The sequence below is a fragment of the Calonectris borealis genome, chromosome 6 (assembly GCF_964195595.1).
Source record: "Calonectris borealis chromosome 6, bCalBor7.hap1.2, whole genome shotgun sequence".
NCBI classification, from domain to species: Eukaryota; Metazoa; Chordata; class Aves; order Procellariiformes; family Procellariidae; genus Calonectris; species Calonectris borealis.
The window spans coordinates 26,199,615-26,219,628 of NC_134317.1; the positions used below are offsets into that span (position 1 = coordinate 26,199,615).

The 20,014-nt window shown below is 40.5% G+C and overlaps 2 protein-coding genes across 3 annotated transcripts; one reads left to right on the forward strand and one right to left on the reverse strand.

The window, feature by feature from the left end:
* Nucleotides 1-358: 358 nt before the first annotated feature.
* On the reverse strand, nucleotides 359-2,036 carry LOC142083629 (cytochrome c, somatic-like). Its single transcript, XM_075153338.1, is given in 3 exon segments — nucleotides 359-454; nucleotides 457-506; nucleotides 1,868-2,036. Coding segments are annotated over 3 exon segments (315 nt in total).
* Nucleotides 2,037-5,563: 3,527 nt separating this feature from the next.
* RBM45 (RNA binding motif protein 45) lies at nucleotides 5,564-19,529 on the forward strand. Of its 2 annotated transcripts, none has more exons than XM_075153339.1 (10): nucleotides 5,564-6,192; nucleotides 7,820-7,942; nucleotides 8,073-8,199; nucleotides 9,725-9,835; nucleotides 10,179-10,358; nucleotides 11,299-11,428; nucleotides 12,694-12,790; nucleotides 13,137-13,303; nucleotides 14,700-14,896; nucleotides 19,197-19,529. In XM_075153339.1, the coding sequence occupies exons 1-9, from the start codon at nucleotides 5,815-5,817 to the stop codon at nucleotides 14,890-14,892; spliced, it is 1,506 nt and encodes a 501-aa protein (XP_075009440.1). In that variant the 5' UTR covers nucleotides 5,564-5,814; the 3' UTR covers nucleotides 14,893-14,896; nucleotides 19,197-19,529. The 2 variants fall into 2 exon arrangements, with proteins under 2 accessions (XP_075009440.1, XP_075009441.1); XM_075153340.1 differs by having other exon boundaries at nucleotides 5,566-6,192; nucleotides 13,140-13,303.
* The last annotated feature ends 485 nt before the right edge of the window (nucleotides 19,530-20,014 follow it).

The following is a 20,014-nucleotide window of genomic DNA, read 5'->3' on the forward strand; positions in this document are numbered from 1 at the left end:
GTTGTTAGTCCTAATACTTACAGGCACTTTCTTATTTACATAGCCATAACTGAATAATAGTTTCAGTGGGTGTTTGAATAACTAGTTGCAGAATTGGGCTTTCAGTTCTCCTTATAGAAAGGAACAGTATTTCTATAGTACAGTCCACAAAGGTCTATGAAATATATAACATAATATAAATAATGCTCACCTCCCAATGTTGTTTATTAGGACATAGGATCTTAAAACATATCCTTATTTGATTTTGCTAAGGCCAGTCCCTAATGAATAATTAACATCAAAATACTAAAACTTGACATAGAAGCCAGTCAAAATTTGAAACATTTTTCACTGACATTACAGCTGCTGCAGCAATGTTTCATGAAGTTGCTTTTTTCAAGTATGCAATAAGATCGACTCTTTCATTCTGCTTTTTAATTCCAGCAAAAATCATTTTTGTACCAGGAATGTATTTCTACCAGGATTTTCCAAATACTCCATCAGTGTATTCTCACTCCAGACAACTCCTGAAAAACAAAACCCAAGTAAAATACAAGGCTGGACCAACATCATATATTTAGGAAAATATCAACAGTCTCAAATCAAGGGTGTGATGCTCCTGAACATAATGTGCCTAGAATCCAAGAGGAATGTGAGCATAAATGATACATAATATAAAATGCACAACGTATACATTGTCTTTGTGTCACTTTAGTAAGTCAAATATAAATACTTTTTGCATCATGGAGAGTTGCAGTTCTTTGCACTATTTCACATACACTTTTAAACTTTGTAAGTATCTTTGTAATTGCACTATCCAGAAGATCCAACTTTAATTTCATACAGTTGTTGAAAATGAGCATCTGCAGACTGACATGAAATTCATCAAGGCTGTGCTCCATTGAAGGGCATGAGAAAAAAGGTTGTCAATGGCCAGTTCCTGGAATCTCTTGAACAGAAGTTGAAAAAACATTAGTGTTTCCTTCCAACCTTGCTAAAACCTGTCTCTGTCAACAGACGCCTACTGTTGTACTGAAGACTACTGAAATACCTATAATGACATGTTCAGGTTTCTCTTCTGTCCTCCAGAGTTGGCTCTTCCCATTGTCTAAAGTGGATTTAGATATCACTTTGTTGGCTTTCTTTTAAAAACTTGTACTAACATCCGTACGATTTGTTCACTAAATTTTTAATGAGAAAAAATAGCTAATATATGCTGACAATGTTTTGTATGAAGGAAGTCCCAGTATAAAGTGAATGTCACAAAACATTTCCTAGAAATCACAGAAAAATAAAAAATTTAGCCAATTCTAAAGTACCTTAGTAACCAGAAAAAAAACAGAACTGTATTTGTAATTAATAGCTTGATTCAAATAATATAATTTATATTCAAATAATAAAAACAATGAAACGCACACAGAATTACTTTCCATTTTTAGATGTTCCACTGCTTTTCAAGACTGACTGCATGAAAAACAGAAGACAAGTCATAGCTTACTAGTAGGTGACGGTATTTAGTCAAGTGTTCTGAGCAAAACAACTGCAGCACGCCACGATGCCAGTAGAGGGTAGTGACCAGCAAACAAAATCCAAAAGCGCTCTTAAGAAACAGAAATTAAAATCTGCCCATTGATACTACAGAGTTCTGGGAAAGCTATATACCTTCTGACCTGGTGTGCTGAATATTGGTAAAATTTCTTTTCAATATAGGGACCGAGCATGTTTGTTTCTGAAACTATAGTTCAGATTCATCTGCTGTAATGCAAAGTAGACAGTTGTGAGAGTAACTCCTTGTGGGTAAGGCTTTCTATTGGACCTCTAAAGAAAAAGGTTTTTTCATATGTCCCCTCCAACACTGCGCCTCATCCATGTCACCTGTTAGTTTTACCTTTGTTCTTGTTTGCATCCGAGTAAGAAAATCCTGCAGCTTGTCCTGTTCTGCGGCCAAATAAACCCCAAAGATTTGGTCCTGTCTTGTGCATTCAATCTTTTTCAACTGTGTAGCACTGAGAACATTTCTGAATAAAGATCTTCTTGCCTTTTTCAACATCATCCATTTTGATCTATGTAAAAAATCTAAAAAACCAAAAGGCTTGTTAGTCACATTTATCATCTCCTTTTACAGTTTTATAAAATATTTCTGTCTTGCATGGTAATAAAAAATAATGTGTTTCAAAGTAACGGAAAATTGACCTGGACTTAATTGTAAAGTAAGTTTGGGTAAGACTCTGTTAAGCTGCATGATTTCTTAACACGATCTGGTTGCTGATGGTCATGAATTATTTTTTTTAAGTTATCCAATTTACAATTAGGAAAAAGCACCATGGGTTTTTTGCTGCATCTCTGAGAGGTGATTGCTTGATTGCTCTTCTAGAGCTACTTCCACGGTAAGGGTAAGGGTCAACGTACTTTTGTCTAGAAGGCCGGTCTAGAACACAGCAGCACCTCAGGACCTCCCTGTGGGTGGCAGTGCTACCTACAATGTCTCCAGAACTGTAGAACTCAACTCCTCCCCCCGAGCCCGTCAGGACACGGTCATGGTAAGGGGGATTTCCAGAGGCGACGGCCTGGGCAGAGGGGGAGGGTGCCTGCGGGACTGCCCTCGGGCCCGTTCCCCCGGGGAACGCAGGAGAGCCCAGCACCTTTCGGCCCTCGGAGGGCACGAAAGGCAAGGCCGCCCCGCTGCTCCCCGGTGACACCCGGGCACCGGGCACGGGCCCCCGCCCTCAGCCTGGCGAGCCCCCGCCGCCGCTCCGCACTCGGCCCGTCAAAGAGCAGGCGTCATCAACGCCACGCCCAATCGCGGAGAGGAGAGCTCGGCACGTTCTCTCCTGATTGGTGCGTCGCAGGCCCACGGGGCGGGATTAAGCATCGCGTTCTTCTTTTTGGCAGGCGCGGGAGGCGGCGGGTGTCGCGCGCTGTGCCGGCGGTCCCGACGGCCACGGGGGGAGGCGACAGCGTCATGGCGCCCTCGGCGCTGCCGGCCTCCGTCTGCGGGCGCCTTCCCCATGCCGAAACACTTGCTCTTCCATCTGAGTGGCCCTGCGGCCCCGTCATGGCTCCACTCCGCAGTGCCAGGAAAAAACGGTGTCAGGAGTTGGGGGAAAAACGAGTGCAGAGTTTGGTGCTGGAAGCGACATCGCCTTCCAGCCCTAAAACACCGCTCTGATGTGTGGAGTCGTAACCTTGCTTTTCTTGAAAGGCTTCCCGCTGGTGTGCAAAGAAAGAGCTTACTAGATTGTCTTAAATACTCCTTTACGTGGAACCAAACCCAACCACTCTACCCAAAGTATGCTCCTCTAAAAATATTCATCGACCTTCTACGTTACACTCCCAAAACAGGACTCCATTTAACCCCCACAAAAGTGCCGCTTCCAAGGCCGCTGCCAGGACTGCGCAGTGCTCAAAATACTGCCTCCTCCGGATCTTCAGATCCCCAGACCTTGCCTCCGCGAAACCTCGCTGATAGGAACTTGGGAACTACATCTGCGCCTGTGAAAGAGAGGGGGCATGTCTGCATATTTTATTTGCTTGTGGAAAATAATAGAAAGAATGTGCGCACCCCAATCCCCTGATTTCTTCGTTTAACCCCGTTTTTGGAGGTGTTGGTCCATTATGATTCCAGTAAGAACGGCACTTAGATTCTGTCAAGTGTCATCTACAATGCTATTTATTTACAATGCTAACAGAAGACAATAGCACAGATGATCTCGTGTCCCTTTAGATGGTGGGAGGGCCAGGCGGTGTAGCACTGAGCGGGCCACCGGCCCACACACAGCACGCCGTGCAAACCTCCTCCATAGCAGAGATTCTCCCTTTTCGGTCTTTCAAGCTTTTATACGATTTTCTTACAAGGAAACAAATTTCTATCATTTCTACAGTCAAAACAGAAACGATGCTCTCACGAGACCTTCTTGCACTGCTAGCTAAAGGCAAGGCTGGGCAGGAGGTGCGATCGCCAGCACCGAGCGGGAGCTGCCCGCACGCTCCTCTGTAACCATGAGCTGGCTGAGTTTACCCCGCGGCCGAGGGATGGGGCAGCACGGCCCTGCCCAAAGGCCCGGCTGTGCCTGCAGCGCAGCCCAGCCCAGCCCAGCCCAGCCCCAGCCTGCGCCTGCCCGGGGTAGCCGTACCGTGGATCGCTGACCCCTCAGTGTGCAGTGGTCAGGGCCGCTGCAACCCTAGGGCCCTGACAGCTCCGGTATTCAGCTGAGGAACTCTTTATTTTTGAATCCCACTATTAAAGATGTGATAAACGTCATAGTAACATTGCATCCTTCACGTTTTATTAGCTGTGTGCTTATTTTCCTACAGATAGTTATTTTTCCTGGATATTTTTTGTGTTTGTTTCCCATGAAATACATCGAGTTCCCTGGGCCTCTGTATGCTGAGAGTTCACAAGACGCACGTTAAGCCCCGGTGTTGCCTATATCAGCAAAGGCCTTGGAAATGGTTTCTTCATGGAGGAACTCTCTCTTTATGACACTAGTTCTGTTTCAAAGGAGGCGGGTCACCCTGTAGTCTAGTGAGTCTCTGGTTGAAGGAGACCCTTTAAAAATAAATAGATTATTGCAGCAGAAGTGAGTATGTTAGGGAAATATTGACACAGGGTACAAAACTGAGAGGAGTGGTCGATACACCAGAGGGTCATGCTGCCATCCAGATGGATCCAACAGGCTGGAGAATGGTCTGACAGGAGCATCAAGAAGTTCAAGAAGGGGAAGTGCAGAGTCCTACGCTTGGGGAGGACCAAGCCCATGCACCAGTACATGCTAAGGGGTGACTGACTGAAAGCAGCTTTGCAGAAAAGAACTTGGGCGTTGTGGTGGACACCAAGGTGACCATGAGCCAGCAATGTGCCCTTGTGGCAAAGAAGGCTACCGGTATCCTGGGCTACATTACGAGGAGCGTCACCAGCAGGACAAGGGAGATGACCCTTCCCCTCTACTCAGGACTGGTGAGGCCACACCTGGAGTACCGTGTCTACCTCTGGGCTCCCCAGTATGAGAGAGACATGGACATACTGGAAAGAGTCCAGCGAAGGGCCAGAAAGATGACTAAGGGACTGGAGCATCTCTCCTATGAGGAAAGGCTGAGGGAGCTGGGAGTATTTAGCTCAGAGAAGGCTCAGGGGCGTCTCAACAGGTGTATAAATAGCTGAGGGGATGGAATGAAGAAAACGGATCCACACTCTTTTCAGTGGCGCCCAGGGACAGGACCAGAGGCAATGGGCGCAAACTGAAACACAGGAGGTTCCGTCTGAACGTCAGGAAACACGTTTTTACACTGAGGGTGACTGAACGCGGCACAGGTTGCCCGGGGAGGTTGTGAGGTCTTCCTCCTTGGAGACATTCCCAGGCCCTCCGGACACGGCCCGGGGCAGCCGGCTCTGGGTGGCCCTGCCCGAGGCGGGGGCTGGCCCCGCTGACCTCCGGAGCTTCCGCCCGCTCGGTGGCCCTGTGACACCGCCCCCGGCCGGGCGCTGCCAGGGTAGGGGGGAGCCCGGGAGCGCCTCTCCTCGGCACCAACCCTCGATTTGTTTCTGCTTACTCCTTCCCACCCGCCCGCGGCCGCTCCCGGGGAGCAGGTGCCTGTCTCCTCCAGGGTGGACAGGCCGGTGCCCCGGGCAGGCCCGGAGGCGCTGCTGCCGCACAGCCCCTCTCCCCGCGGAGCGGGGTACGCCGCACAGGCCGGCTACAGGCGACGCTGTCCCGCTCCGCAGGCCGGGCGCTGAAGCCCGGTGTGGGGCGGTCGGGGAGCCCCGCCCGCCGCAGGCGAGGCCGCGGCCCTGACTGGGCGCGGGGAGGCGGGAGGGGCGCGGCCTGCGCGGAGGACATGTTGTCTCCCCGGCGGAAAGGGCGCTGCGGACGTTCCCCGCCGGCCTCCGAGAAAAGCCAGCGGTCCCCGGCGGCCCGGGAGCCCGGCGGCCCCGCTATGGAGGAGGGCAGCGGCTTCCGCCTCTCGGCCGAGTGCCTGGACGAGCCGCCCAACAGCCGCGTCTTCGTGGTGCTGGGCAAGGACACGGGGGAGGCGCTGATCCGGGAGCGCTTCGCCCCCTTCGGGGACATCCAGAACATCTGGCTCCTGCGGGACAAGCGCACTAACGAGTCCCGCGGCATCGCCTTCATCAAGTTCGCCCGCAGCTCGCAGGCCTGCCGGGCCATGGAGGAGATGCACGGCCGCAGCCTGGTCCCCGACACCAAGCCCATCAAGGTACCGCCGCCGGGCCGCGCCGCCCCCTTCCTGCCGGGGAACGGGGCCGGGGGCGAGCGAGCGGGGCCCGGCGGGGTGTCCTCCGCTCCCTTCCCAGCATGGCGGCCGCGGAGGGTGGCGGGCCTCGGCCGCTGCGCCCCGAGCTTGCCGCTTGAAGGTAGCGTTGGCCTACGCGGGGGCAACGGGAAGCCCCTCAGCGGAGGGCGGGCTGCGGGGACGGCCGGTGGCGGAGGCCCGCCTGGAGCAGCCCTGGAGAACCCGCAGCAGGCTGGCCGCCTCGCTTGGCGGCAGGCAGCGAGCCGCCACGGAGCGCGTCAAACCCGCTCCGTGCGGCCTTCGCTCCACACGTACTGGTGCTGGCCTTGTCACCCTTTTGGGTCAAAGCCGGGGCGGGTTCGGGCTGCGGGGCTCGGTGGTGCTCTTCAGGAGCTGCTGCAGGGGGTCCCACCCCTGCCTGAAGTTCCCACGCGTGGCATGAGCTGCAACGGGCCTGGGGAAAATGCAGTACCTGGAAACTAGCTTTTCCTTTTTTTTAATTTTTTTTATTTTTTTTTAAACCTTGAGGGAATCTCTGTGAAATATTCTGAGACAGTATATTTTAGGTGTTGTAAGCAAGATCAACGTGGATAAGTAGATATACTGTCTTTGCAAGTATGTTTTATATTGGTTTCGTATTTTGTGCACAGTTCTTTCAAAACAATTATGTTTTTTTTTTTAACCTGCGGAACTTGCTGGCAGCTTTCAACCTCTTGAATTGTTTTCATAGTCCCCAAGCACTGAGAAGATATGAATAACTTTGAACAGTGAAAGAAGATTCCACGTGTTTCATTTGAAAAAGCAATTGAGTCAGTAAAATCTTTTCTAAAGAACTTGTCATTAGAAGCCAGAAGATCAGAGTTGTATTCCTTACTCCCCTGCATGACTATTAGAAAAATAATTTAAGAGCCCTGTGAAATCAGTTGCTGCTTTTGCATAAGAGGCTTACTTTGAAGGTTGTTTGTATTTTTCTTTGGTTGTTTTGGGTTGGTTTGTTGTTTGTTTTTTGTGGATTTTTTTTGCCTGTTGTCTTCTGGGGTGCACTTCTGAGATGAAATTTATTTCAATAATTAAAAAGGATTTAAACAGTTACAGATGTGAGAAGTTACGATCCTTCATAGAGCATTAGACCTGCAGACTTCGGCCCAACTGAGCAGTGAACTGCAGTAGCAAAGTTTTAATAAGCTGCTAAGCTTTTTTGCTTGCTTGCTTGCTTGCTTATTTTTTGTGACTACTGCTATACTAGGCCTGTTGCAGTAATGTATTTTTTGCTACTTCACATGCCACCTGTGACATTGGCAGTGCTGCTGAATCAGGCTTTGATATTCCTGACTGTTCTTCATTATCCCCAGTGAAAACTTCTGCTGGCCTCTGTCCTGTTTGGGAAACCATTTGGGATGTATTATATTTGTAGGTCTTTTGTCACAGATGCATCTATGATCAGAGGTATTCTTTTTTTCCATATTAGGAAAGCTAGCTTATGTGAAAGATAAATACAAAAACTTGTTAGAACAAACTGTTTTTCTTGATTGTTGATATGTCATTAAGACACTTTCTCCAGTAATTCATGTCTATGTAATTATTCCATTAGGTATTTATTGCACAGTCAAGAGCTTCTGGAAGCCACCGAGATGTTGAAGATGAGGAGCTTACACGAATCTTTGTTATGATACCAAAATCCTATACGGAGGAAGATCTGCGAGAGAAGTTTAAGGTACTGATTTGCTATTTGTTAATTGTTATTTTAAAATTGCCTTTGTCTTAATTTATCAGAAGGGCTTAAAGTACGGAACTTTAATGCATTTTCAAATATTGTAAATTAATATGCTTTTTAATTGTTCTAGATGTATGGAGACATTGAATATTGCAGCATTATTAAAAACAAGACTACTGGAGAGAGTAAAGGTTTGGGCTATGTGAGGTATTTAAAACCATCGCAAGCTGCCCGAGCAATTGAAGAGTGTGATCGAAGTAAGAATCTGACTGAATTCTTTCACGTTTTTCACAATAAGTGTGTATCGTCATTAATGTACCTTTAATTTTTAGTTTTATTTGCAGGTATATTATTTATGATGTAAACACATCTTGAGACAAAGTTCTATTGCAAATGAAAAATAGTATTATTAACGTTCATTGACAACAGTCACCTGATTACATTCTTGCAGGACCAAACGGCCAGTAAGATCAGTGAAAAGAGTTTGGAAGTGGATACAGTTTTCTTTCATGCGTTATTATTGGCCTGTAATGTAGGCTTCATACACAGGAAAACCTCATTTTAATAGATCCCTGGGAATATGCATTTTTAATCAAATATTTTTTGATATAAGATGAATTTATATATAAAAATATATTTGATAATCCCTAGGGATTCTGTTGTGATCACATTTATTTAAGAACAAATTCATCCTAACTGAAGTTTGGGGAGTTTGGTTGGTTGTTTTCATTTAATGTCATGATTAATCTGTTACAGAATGAAAGACACTGTATGCTTTGTGACCAACCATTTGTCATTTATGCTCTAGTACCAAAAAGGTGTTAATGAATTTGAGTGAGTCCAGTGGAAGGCCACCGAGGTGGTAAGGGGGGCTGAAGCGCATGACTTTATGAGGAGGGATGGAGGGAACTGGGTTTGCTCATCCAGGAGAAGAAAGGCTTTTGGGGAAACCTAACAGCAGCGTTCTAGTCCAACCTCCTGTTCAATGTTCGCTTAATTGCAAATATGAAACAACTTGGTGTGTGGATGTGGTTGTTTTTTTGTTGTTCTTGTGTGGGTTTTCTTCTTTTTTCTCCGGTAATACACGTGGTGGTTCTACATCATAGCTATCATAAGTGGTTCTACAAAAATTATATTTGTGACAATTCTTGCATAGGAGTATGAGTCTGAGATTACTTAGCAGTTAAATTTTATTTCCTTTTTGCTGTGAGGTTAAAATGAAATTAATTGGATAGTCTGACAGTAATACTTATTTCTTTCATAAAAGCAAAACCTAGATCAGTGCAAAACATACATAAACTGCTGTTACAGCATGGAAGTTCAGGTGATTGCCTCTGGAACGTCTCTGAATCCTGCCAAGGATCACAGAATGGTTGAAGTTGGAAGGGACCTCTGGAGGTCATTTGCCCAACCCCTCTGCTCAAGCAGAGTCACCTACAGCAGGTTGCCCAGGACCATGTCCAGATGGCTTTTGAGTATCTCCAAGGATGGAGACTCCACAACCTCTCTGGGCAACCTGTGCCAGCGCTCAGTCACTCTCACAGCAAGTAGGCTCTGTTGTGCTTAACTTGTGACTAGGAGTAGTTCTATGTGGAAGTTGTTAACGTTCACGCAATTATTATGGCAGACCTCAAGAGTTATAGATTAATTATTTTCCTAAAGCCAGCACTTACTGGGTTTTCTGAATAATATGTTTCTAAATACAGTACTTGGAGAATGCAGATCCGGTCATATAATTCAGATGTGCTGAGGTGTTGCTATATGTGTGGTTGTTTCTTTCAGGCTACAGGGCCATTTTGGCTGAACCTAAAAATAAGTCATCTGAGTCTTTTGAACACGATTATTATAGTAATAACACGAGGCAAGAACCAAGAGGAAATACACTTCCGTTTTGTAAGTCACAACTTTTTATACTAAAAATGATTTGTAGTCTTGCGTATGGTCACAGAGTAAGAATGCATTTTGGAAGAAGGGAAGCTAACAGAGGCTTATGTCAGCACTTAAATAGTAGATTGGATGTTGGAGTTAGAAACAAGCTAGGCATTTCGTTTCTATATTTTTATGGCTTGCTTTGCTTTAGTTGATTATTTTGTGACCTGCATTGGTGAAATAAACACATTACCTTTAGTATATAATTGACTTAGATTACTTTTAAAAGTTGAATGAAAAATACATATGAAATGAAGGCATGCTAGAGTGATGACTCAAATTATTTATTTTTATGTTGATTCTTGAGGTGGGCAGCCAGAGTTTTGTAGTTTTGAAAAAAATGAGAGCAGAATTCAAGAGTCAGTCTCCAAACGTCTGTCAGTGGTATCGCGGCTCCCCTTTATCCAAGAGCAGCTGTTCGCCCTCTTTGATCTAATCCCGGGACTGGAATATTGTGATGTTCAGCGAGATCCTCATACCAATAGTGGTAAGTAAAAGTACAGAAAGGTTTTTTTTCTTTCTATGAAGGGAAGGCCTTTTAATTGTACTTCAATTAATTTGTATTGCAAAATACAGTACACTTGTTGGAAAGAATTAATGTTTTATGTAACAATGGTTGCTGCTATCACTGATGCATAAACCCAAAAATTCAGTTTTGTTTGAACCCCTGTTTACAGGTAGCCTTAAATACCTTTATTTTCAGATAATAGAATCTCAAGAAGGACAGAATCAAAACCGTGAGAAGTGGTTTTGATCAAATTAAGTTAATGGCTTTGGGCAGAATAAATGAAGAAAAAGTTTCAAAAACTATTAGACATCTAGTTTAAATGTTCTCTAAACAGATCTTTTGAGTTTTCATCTTGAAATGGGGGGGTGGTGGTGTGTCTGTGTGTAGAAGCTGATGTGAGTAAACTGGATTAAATCATTCCGGAACAAATCATGTTTTGTATTGGAAGGATTGTTTTGGTTTCAGTCGTCTTGTTGTTTTGGTGTTGCTGAGAAAAATGTGGAAGAGATCTCTTCCATTTCAAGCTTCTTGGAGAAATGATTCAGAGAGTTAAAATGCAGCTTTACAGTACTTGAGATTCACTGTTGATGAGATAATTGCATTTTAAAATGAAACTGTATATGCTTTTGTTTCTAATTCAGGGTTAAGGAAGAAGACATGTTTTCACTTGTGTTACTTTATTACCAGCTTTTCAAGTTAGCATAAATAGAGCTGATCTGTCACTAGTTAATTCCACTGAAGTTTTCTTCACATCTAATACTGATGTTGCTATTAAGTAATGTAATGTGTTGTAAAAGGACTTAGGAATCTGTATCATCCATGACTAATATGCAGTTTAATCATGTTGCTTTATATGATGAGTGTAGTTTGTTCTTAGGATTTACCCATATCACTGAAACTGTCTGCACTGTATTTGTAGGGTACGCTGTGATTCAGTACAGTACTGCTGCGTCAGCTATATATGCCAAGTATAAATTACATGGTTTTGAGTATCCTCCTGGAAATCGATTAACTGTCATTTTCCTAGAAGATGGGAGTGATAGCTCAGAGTAAGTACCGATACATAGAGATAGAAAGTTGTAGGTTGTGTTCTGGAGAGCAAAATTTTAAATAAATAAATTTTTACCATAAGAAGTAACAGCAATGTCCCTGTGATCTTGTTTCATACTTGTAGATAGTATTTTCTGAAATTTAGGTGTTTTGGGGTTTGTTTTTTTTTTTTTTTTAAATGGTTTAGAATAAACCTTTTAAAACTTTCTAGTCTTTGGTAAAGAAAAGATTAAAACATATATTCTTAAGATACATTAGAAAATCTTGGATTTGGCAAGAATCTTTGTAAATGTCTCTGTAATATGTAACAAGGCTGGAATGTGTTTTTGATGAGGTTTTTGTATTAAAACCAGATTTATCTACTTGATCTCTTGGTTGTGTTTGCAGTACTGTGAAGCACATATGTAGAGTAAAACTGTTGGGTGCTGAGGATCTGATATCCCCACTGTAGGGGGATCGTCAGGTTCTACTTGACTATCTCCAATCTGTTGCTGTGATTTGAATGCCCATTACAAGTTGGAGTGGTTTAGTTATGCTCCTGCAGTGAATATTTTGGCTTAGTTTCATCCTAAAGGAATCTAGTTCATGTCAAACCTATTCTGGGATATGAATGAGGACAGTAAGGAGGGACAATGGGGAGATTCACTTCAGAAGTGCGTGCCTGATCTAAACTAAAACCCACCAACCAAACAAAAAACATCATTGCAGCCATCCTTCTTGCAAACAATTTCCTTCATTCTTCAATAATTCCTACTATTTCATGGCCCTACAACATGGGCTGTGAATCTATGCAAAAAGTGCAGTTGCTTTTTCTTATTCAGCAACAGAATGAAGACAAATTACTGGAAAATGAGAGCTGGAAGTAAACTTCCTGTGATAATATTCTGACTTCTGAATTGAATCTCTGTGGTCTTTATTGACACAGGTGAAATTATTCTGTCCCTTCTGCCTTTTAGGCACCTTTCACAAAACGTAGTGGGCTCTGTAGAGTTAATTTTAAATTTTTTTTTTCCCCCTAGAATATTAAAAAAAGCAAAGAAGAGTTTGTATCGCTATATGTAGAAATGTATGAGTGTTTTCAGTGAGTTGCAGCTAGTCTAGAGTGTCATGAAAGCCTGACTTGCTTTTTTGTTATCTACATGATTTTACAGATTTCCAGAGATACTTTCAGATGTGCATTAAAACTTATTTTCTTTTGCTGAATTTAAGATTACCGTAACTTAGCTTTTTCTTTAAAATAGTTTATTATCACTTCTGCTTGCAGCCTCATCAGAAAAATGGCAACACAGCTGGTAACAGCACATGTGTCATCAGTGTTGCGGAATAACAATGCAATTGTTCAGCAGTATAGGACACCTCCTGTAAGTTAATATAATGGATACTGTTAATATTCTTCTGAACTGTTGTAAGAAACTTCAGATATGTCAATAAAAAGCACTGCTCACTTTCTTCTGTAACTGTTTTAGATGCTACATTTTTAAGATGTTCCTCTGGTTAGTTTGTACATTTTTGTTCCCTGTAAAGGTGAATGACCTTACTTGGATTTATTGTCCAATTCAATGAAATAACCGAAGGAAACAAATTAATTAAGATGAGAACTGGTAGAGCTTGCTTATGTCCTCTGATAGGAACAAAAATTGTAAATAAGGTAAAATGATTCCCCCCCCCATTGGTTAACTTCTACTTGCATTTTTTCCCCTGTTTCAGCAGACATTTGGAGGAACTTCTGGCTCACAGTTACTTCAGCCCCAAACAGATGCCATACTTCCACCACACAAAAAAAAAGTTCCACCTGACACTTCTGTGAAGGAAAGGCTTTTCATACTTTTTCATCCTCATCCTTTACCTGTAAATGTATTGGAGGATGTGTTCTGGTAAGACTCCACTTACAATTAAGTGTTCTCTAACCAGAAGAATAACCATGAAATATTTAAAATAAATGTTGAAAATAAAGAAGATTGTCATCACGAAAACTCTTTCCAGGAAAGACAGTGCACAGTGATCAATAAGTAGTAAGTGATCAATAGGTAACTTGCTTTTTGAAGCAAGTGTGTAATGGAATTCACCTTGAAGCATAGATGCAATGTCATCAGTACAGCAGCTTTATTATTGATTAACGTAATCTGAAGTAAAATGTCTAGTCTCTTAACATTTATTAACCAAAAAATGTGGTACTTCCGGTTCTTGTAGCCTAATTTATTTGGCATTTTCTTGTGCATATTTCTAGAAGGAATTTTAAGTATTTTGATAAATTTCCACAGTAACTTAGGGGAGTCAGTACAGGGAGTTTTTTTTTCTGATGTATCCTGAGACGTTTTGATGGTTTGCATCTTACTAACACGATTTCGACTGTCCTTTCACACTACCTCACTATGAGGAGCAAAGACTTGAGAGACGATTTTTGCCATCTTTAAAACAAATCCATAGTTCAGCTCTTCTTCAGTATTTTGTATTATTTATTTTTAGTATACTCTTGAAGAATAATAGCTGGCATTTGCAGTAAATCTTTGGAAAGCCAAAATATTTTCAAAGTACCATGAAAGGAAAAGAAACAATATGCACTTGTGTGGAATTTAAAATTGTACTTATTTGACATACTGAATTTTCTTAATCAGATGCTGGAGAAGAAAAAGGCTATGCACCCTAGTCTTGACACTTGTATAACTTCAGTATGAAGCAAGCAGACTTTATTTATTTTTTTAAAACATTTTTTAAGGAACTTTCTAGGAATCTCCTGAGAACTTGGAAATCTGGGTTTTTCTGTAAAGCTTTAGCACTTGCTTTCTGAGTCATTTCAGTGAGACTTTTTCAAAGATGAATCACAACTGAGCAAGTTCATTTAAGCGAGATGCAAGTTTAGCCTCCGAATTATATGCTGGTTTGTGTGTATGTTCTTTTTGGTTTGTTTGGGTTTTTTTGTTGTTTTGTTTTTTGTGGGTTTTTTTGAGCGCCATTTAGTGTTTGGGGACTGTGGTATTGATTAGCTTTACATATTCTTTTAAATAAGAGATAAATCACTGGTGCTTGTGGTTCTATTGTAATATTCCATAGAAAACATCGCCTACAAACTTTTGGTTGTATTTCTATTCCTGCCTGGAGAAGGGAATATGAAAATTGGGAGTTTTGGAAGAGGGCAGCACAAGAAAATATAGCATACATATGAGAATATACTTTTTGCGGCTACCAAATCATATATAATTCAGATTGGATAATAGGTATTTATGTTGCAGCAAAACCTGTAAATTATCTTTTTTTCTTCCCCTCCCCCAGTCGTTTTGGACACTTGATAAAAGTTTACCTTGTGGCTGGAAAAAATGTGGGCTATGCAAAATTTGCAGACAGAGCAAGTGCCAGTGATGCCATAACTGCGTTACATGGCAAGATTGTGAATGGTGTCAGGCTTAAAGTAAGGTTGGCAGACTCACCTACGGAAGAATCTAACAAACGTCAGAGAACTTACTGAGCAGGTGAGTACCCAGTCTGAGCTGTTACTTAAAGTTCCACTACTTGAAATAGTGATAGGCAAAATATTTTGAAGTTAGATACGAACATATAATGATAAACTTCAAATCTATTTTTAGCTAACAACTTGAAATTTAATTTGTGATACATATGTGTGTATACATATATATGTATATATGGGTGTGTGTATGCTTATATATGCACATGTACACTTTAGTGAAAATCTATTTTTATAATTTTTGAACAAATATGAACCAGTTGATTAATATCAATCTGGATGTTCATAGAAATACTCACTTTATGTACATAAGAGTATCAGTTAACATGGAAAAGAGTATGCAAAAATAAACAATGGAACTGAGATCAGCTTGTGTGTGTCTTTCTTTCATTAAAAACACATGCCCTCACAATGGTGTTGGATAAAGATGCAGAGTTTAGTCCTTGAAGGGCAGAGGAGGGAAGGGGTAAATAAAGAGGACATGGGAAGGACAGGGAAGGTTGCCAGGTGAAACCGAAGGTTTGGCATATTTGGGTCATCTGGATTCTCAGAAATCAGGTGTAGCTGGAATATGTGATAGCAAAGGAAATACTGCAGAGCCTGTTGTGTTGGGATTGAGGTGTATGTTTAAGATAATTAGTTTGAGAATGTATTAGTTGATGCTTATGGCCTATGAAAGCTGGCTGAGCTCCTAGAGAGGTTTTACAGACTTCAGGGACCAAAATTCACTTGTTCTTTTAAAACATTGATTTGATTCAAATTATATGAAATTTCGTTCTTTTTTTTTTTTTTAAATAACATTAGGACTATTACCAAAAGAGAAATATAGTTGAGGGAGGAAAGGCTAAGCCTTGTTTTCTACAAAATAACTCCCAAATATTACTGTAGCTTCCAAATTATTTCAGTAGCCATATTATCTTTACAGGGGACATGCAGTTTTGCTTTTAACTCATTCAGAAAACATCACATGAAATCCTGACTCTCCTCACATCCATATTTTACTTCTAAGCTTCACTCCTTGTACCTTTCTTTGTAGAGATACTCTTTGTGACCTGGGAGTTGCAAAGACCAAAAAAGATTTTGCCCACAGTGTTCTTTTCCTCCTTTTTTCCTAAGGACTTTCATGTTGTTCTGTTGATAAGCAGCAGTTACTAAAGGTGGCCTTAGTCTTTATACACAACTTGCTTATTAAAAAAATGGATTTCTAGCATTCTTTTCTAGCACTGAACTGTGGCTAAAACTCATTTGAAACTTTTTTTAATCAGTAGCTCTGGTGAATGCAATTTTAAGTAACTTGTACCCGTGCTCTTATCTTTGTACAAAGGTTTTGTTTGTTTTTAATGTGTCTTTTACTTCCAATAATAAAAGGCTAGCCATTTGGTCACTACAGGAAAAACTGATGTAAAGTGTAATGTAATACCAGGTCTGCCTCGACTACTTTTTACTAGAAAAGTGTAGATACGATATGCATCTGAAATTAGAAAGATGATTTATCCTTTCTTTTTCTTCCTTTGTTTTTAAGAAAGATAATTATGAGTGAGAAGACTGGGAGGTTCTCTTCTGATTGTCAATCTAAAACTGATTTTTTTTTTTTTTTTAATTCACACACACACACACACGTGTGTGCACACATACACAAGCAGACATTTTTCCAGTGTGATTTTTTTGAGAAGATTCTTTAAGGGCTCCAGCTGACAAAAGGTGCAGTTGGTCACCAAATGGGATTTTCAAAAGGCTAAAACTACTTTATATTTCAAATTAGGTTCGAAAATTCTAATATATACTTATTATTGACTATTTAGAAACCTGAACTCCCTTATAAGGTGAGGGTAAGACATACACATTTGCTATTGTGCCATTTTACCTAATTAGAAAACTGGAGAAGTCGGGTCATATTTGAAGAATAATCTTTTTACACATGCAAAATTACAGCAGAGCTCTTTGTCCTTTCCTAGTTTTTTGCATTTCTGTAAATTTTCAAATAATAAAGGGTACTAGTTTTAGTTTGTTCAAAGACAAACGCCCTAAATCTGTCTTGGACAGATTACCTGTAATTCTGGTGCAAATGACTGCTGAATATTTCCCCTCTGGTTAGCCTTTCATCTGCTGTGCCCGTGCAATCACTCAGGTAGAAGAGCTTTCTAAATTTACTCTGTTACATCTTGTTACATCCTGTACATCAGGTTCCTGATTCTGAGTCTCTTAGCAGGCCGTCTTAGCATCTATCTCTTCCTAGGATAGACAGACAACATTACTTGCTCTCTTCTTGTCCTTTAGCCAGTTTCTCAAATTCAAACGAAATGGTACGTAAAAAGAAAGATTCCATCTGTGCTCCTTTTCAAAAGGGCTTGCCCATTTAAATTAAGCTTACCACTGCGTGACTCTGCATTGGACTGACTGACAAACAAGTTTTGCAGTAGTTTCGAGGCTTATATTTTGCTTTCAATTAAAGCTTTAAATTGTGCATGTGAAAGGGGATGGAATTCTCTCTACCTCTGAAATAGTACTTTTTTTTTTTTTTTTTAAGATGTGAGAATACTAACTGTTGTTCTTTGAATTTTAGCTGGAGGAAATAATCTTCTTAGCTAAAACTTCTGTGAGTTTTCACTTAAGGAAGTCATTGCCTTTTAAAAAAGATAAGATCCTTTCTAAAGTCCTGTTGTATTGCTTGCCTTTTATCTCTAACAAGTTACTGGATTTCTGCAATAGTCCTTTCTATACAAGGTACTCTGATTAAAATCCGTGATAAGACCTGTGAATTCAATAAAATCTATATGAAAATAAATTTATTTAAATTGAGTTAGTCAATTGAATTAAAATATTTATTATTTCAATGCAGTTTTTATCTGACTTTTTAAAGTTTTTTCCCCAATAAGATTTTTCTTATGTAAATCATCTTTTTTTAATATAATTTACAAAATTGGTTCTTAAAAAATTTTATGGTAATGGTATGCTACTGATGATGCTTTTGCAATGTGAACTTCTGATCATAAGAACAGTATTATCTTACAACAACCTTTGTTTATCAGGAGAATTTGAATACATGTGTATTAATATTCTAAACTAATCCATCTAATGAATTTTGCAGGCTCTGGCTCTCCTACAAGTCAATGAAAATTCAGTTGTTTATATGAGTAGTTAAAAGTAGCAGAGAAATGATGGAAATACTGACCAATAAGGTTCTCTTAACTACTTTAAGTTCTACTGTAAGTTTTCTGGGGGGTGAGGTTCTCTCCTCTTACGCTAAGTAAGTATTAATGGTTGAAATAATCACTTTAAACCGTCTTGCTTTGAGTCGGTGTAGGCTTGAGAAGACAACTACAGGGTCTACTTCTAGGCAGTTGCTGAAAGCAGAAGCTATCTAATGTTCTTGGTGTTGTCCAGCTTGTGCTCTCGACTCAGGTTTTTGCATTGCTCTGAGTATTTCTTGAGAACCTCGCTGCAGTTGTCTGATGTCTGTTGTGTAAATTATCACTCAAAAACAGAAGAGGAAGGAAAGAATTTGGTATCTTTCGGAAGAATGTATTGTGGAATTCCGATTAATCTCTTCATTGCAACCTAGTAGTTCTATTTAAATACACCCTGCCCCCCAAAAAACCAACCAAAAACCCACCCCAAACATTTTTAACAAAGCTTTCAAGGAGTCCTCAGAAAGCAGAGCTTCTAACTAGCACTATATTAGAAATGCAAAACACAGATCTCTAGGGGTGGATTCTGTGGCTCTCAATAATCATTGCTGATTGGCTTTAACCTGCACCAAATGGATTAACTGCATTTTTCTACTTCTGAAAACGTTTGGGTTTGTTTTTAAATAATTATTTAGTTACTTACTAAGTTGAAAAACATTTATGCTGTCATGAAACACTTGGCTATTGTTGTCTTTTGTTATTCTTGTCCTGAAAAACTCCTGTATCACTGATTTGATTTGCATTCATTTTTTTAGTTAAAACTCTCTTAAAATCCTGACGTTTAACATGTATATTTAAAATAATTTATTTCCGTGCAAAAATGTTTTCAAAAAAGTAATTATATCATAGTTGAAATATACTCTGGAATAAAAAAAAAAGTTACCTATATTTTGTATCAACAGTATACTGCAGAAAAATTGCTGGCTTTCACACACTGCTCAGAAAAAGAGGTATTTCTTTAAATGCTAGAGAAGCATATTTAAAATTTTAATATTATTCTTCTAAATATATTAAAAGCCTTATTTATATGCTGTTGCAACGATTATGTTTTGTAATATATATTTTAAAATAGGTATGTTGCTGTTTGATACTATTTTTGTACTTGTGTTTTTTCTACAGAAACTAAATAATGACATGACCCTCAGCTAGCTGACTGACTGACTGAAAACGTGACTAGACATGGTTCCTGTGGACAGTGACAGCTTTTTTTTTTTAATTGTTACTTAGTTGATCTTCTCTTTCTATATATATGGTACATTCTGGTTTTGAAAATGCCGACATGCAGTTTTGAAAATTATCTAGGCATTAAAAATTGTAAACTGGTGGTTGTTCTTGTAGTAGTCTATAATCTTGTATTACAGAAATATCTCTCCTGTGTTTAACTGAATTTCTCCCCTAAAATGGAAATTACAATGATGGGGGAAATAAAGGAGTCAGCATTTTGTGGCTTGACTAGTTAATTGATAATGGTTCAGATTATAACTGTTAAAATAGAAGACATTTCTCATGATCCAAATTGCATCGAAAACTGAAGTACAGCAGTAAATTCGAAGAAAACGAAGTAACTGTTTCAAAAACTGCTAGCAAACCTGACAGTATTAAGCTAGATTTAAGAAAATAGCTGTAATCAAGAAAATGATTCAGGTACATTCTTAAACATTTTGTTGATTTGGGCCAAAAGTATTCATTATGCTTTGTATGCTGTTTAGTGAAAAGGACATTTGACTGTGGATCAGACTACCAGAGCCGCTTACATTTATCCTTTCTTATCCTGAGGTCTTTTGGTTATAACTGTGGGGAAAGTATGGAGTCTAGGGGTGTTTTTTTGTTTTGAGGAGTTGGTGGGTTTTTTTTTTGGTCTTTTGTTTTTTGAGTTTTTTTAAGCAGCTTTCAATACATGTGATGTTTAAGTAAGAATTGGACAATTCAGCATTTCA

What these genes read in the sequence shown, in the direction of transcription:
- RBM45 (XM_075153339.1), top strand. Translation starts at nt 5,815, where the DNA reads ATGTTGTCTCCCCGGCGGAAAGGGCGCTGCGGACGTTCCCCGCCGGCC. An exon ending in AGGAAATACACTTCCGTTTT is followed by an intron (nt 9,836 to 10,178) that starts GTAAGTCACAAC and finishes TTGATTCTTGAG; the next exon opens with GTGGGCAGCCAGAGTTTTGT. An exon ending in AGCAGTATAGGACACCTCCT is followed by an intron (nt 12,791 to 13,136) that starts GTAAGTTAATAT and finishes CCCCTGTTTCAG; the next exon opens with CAGACATTTGGAGGAACTTC.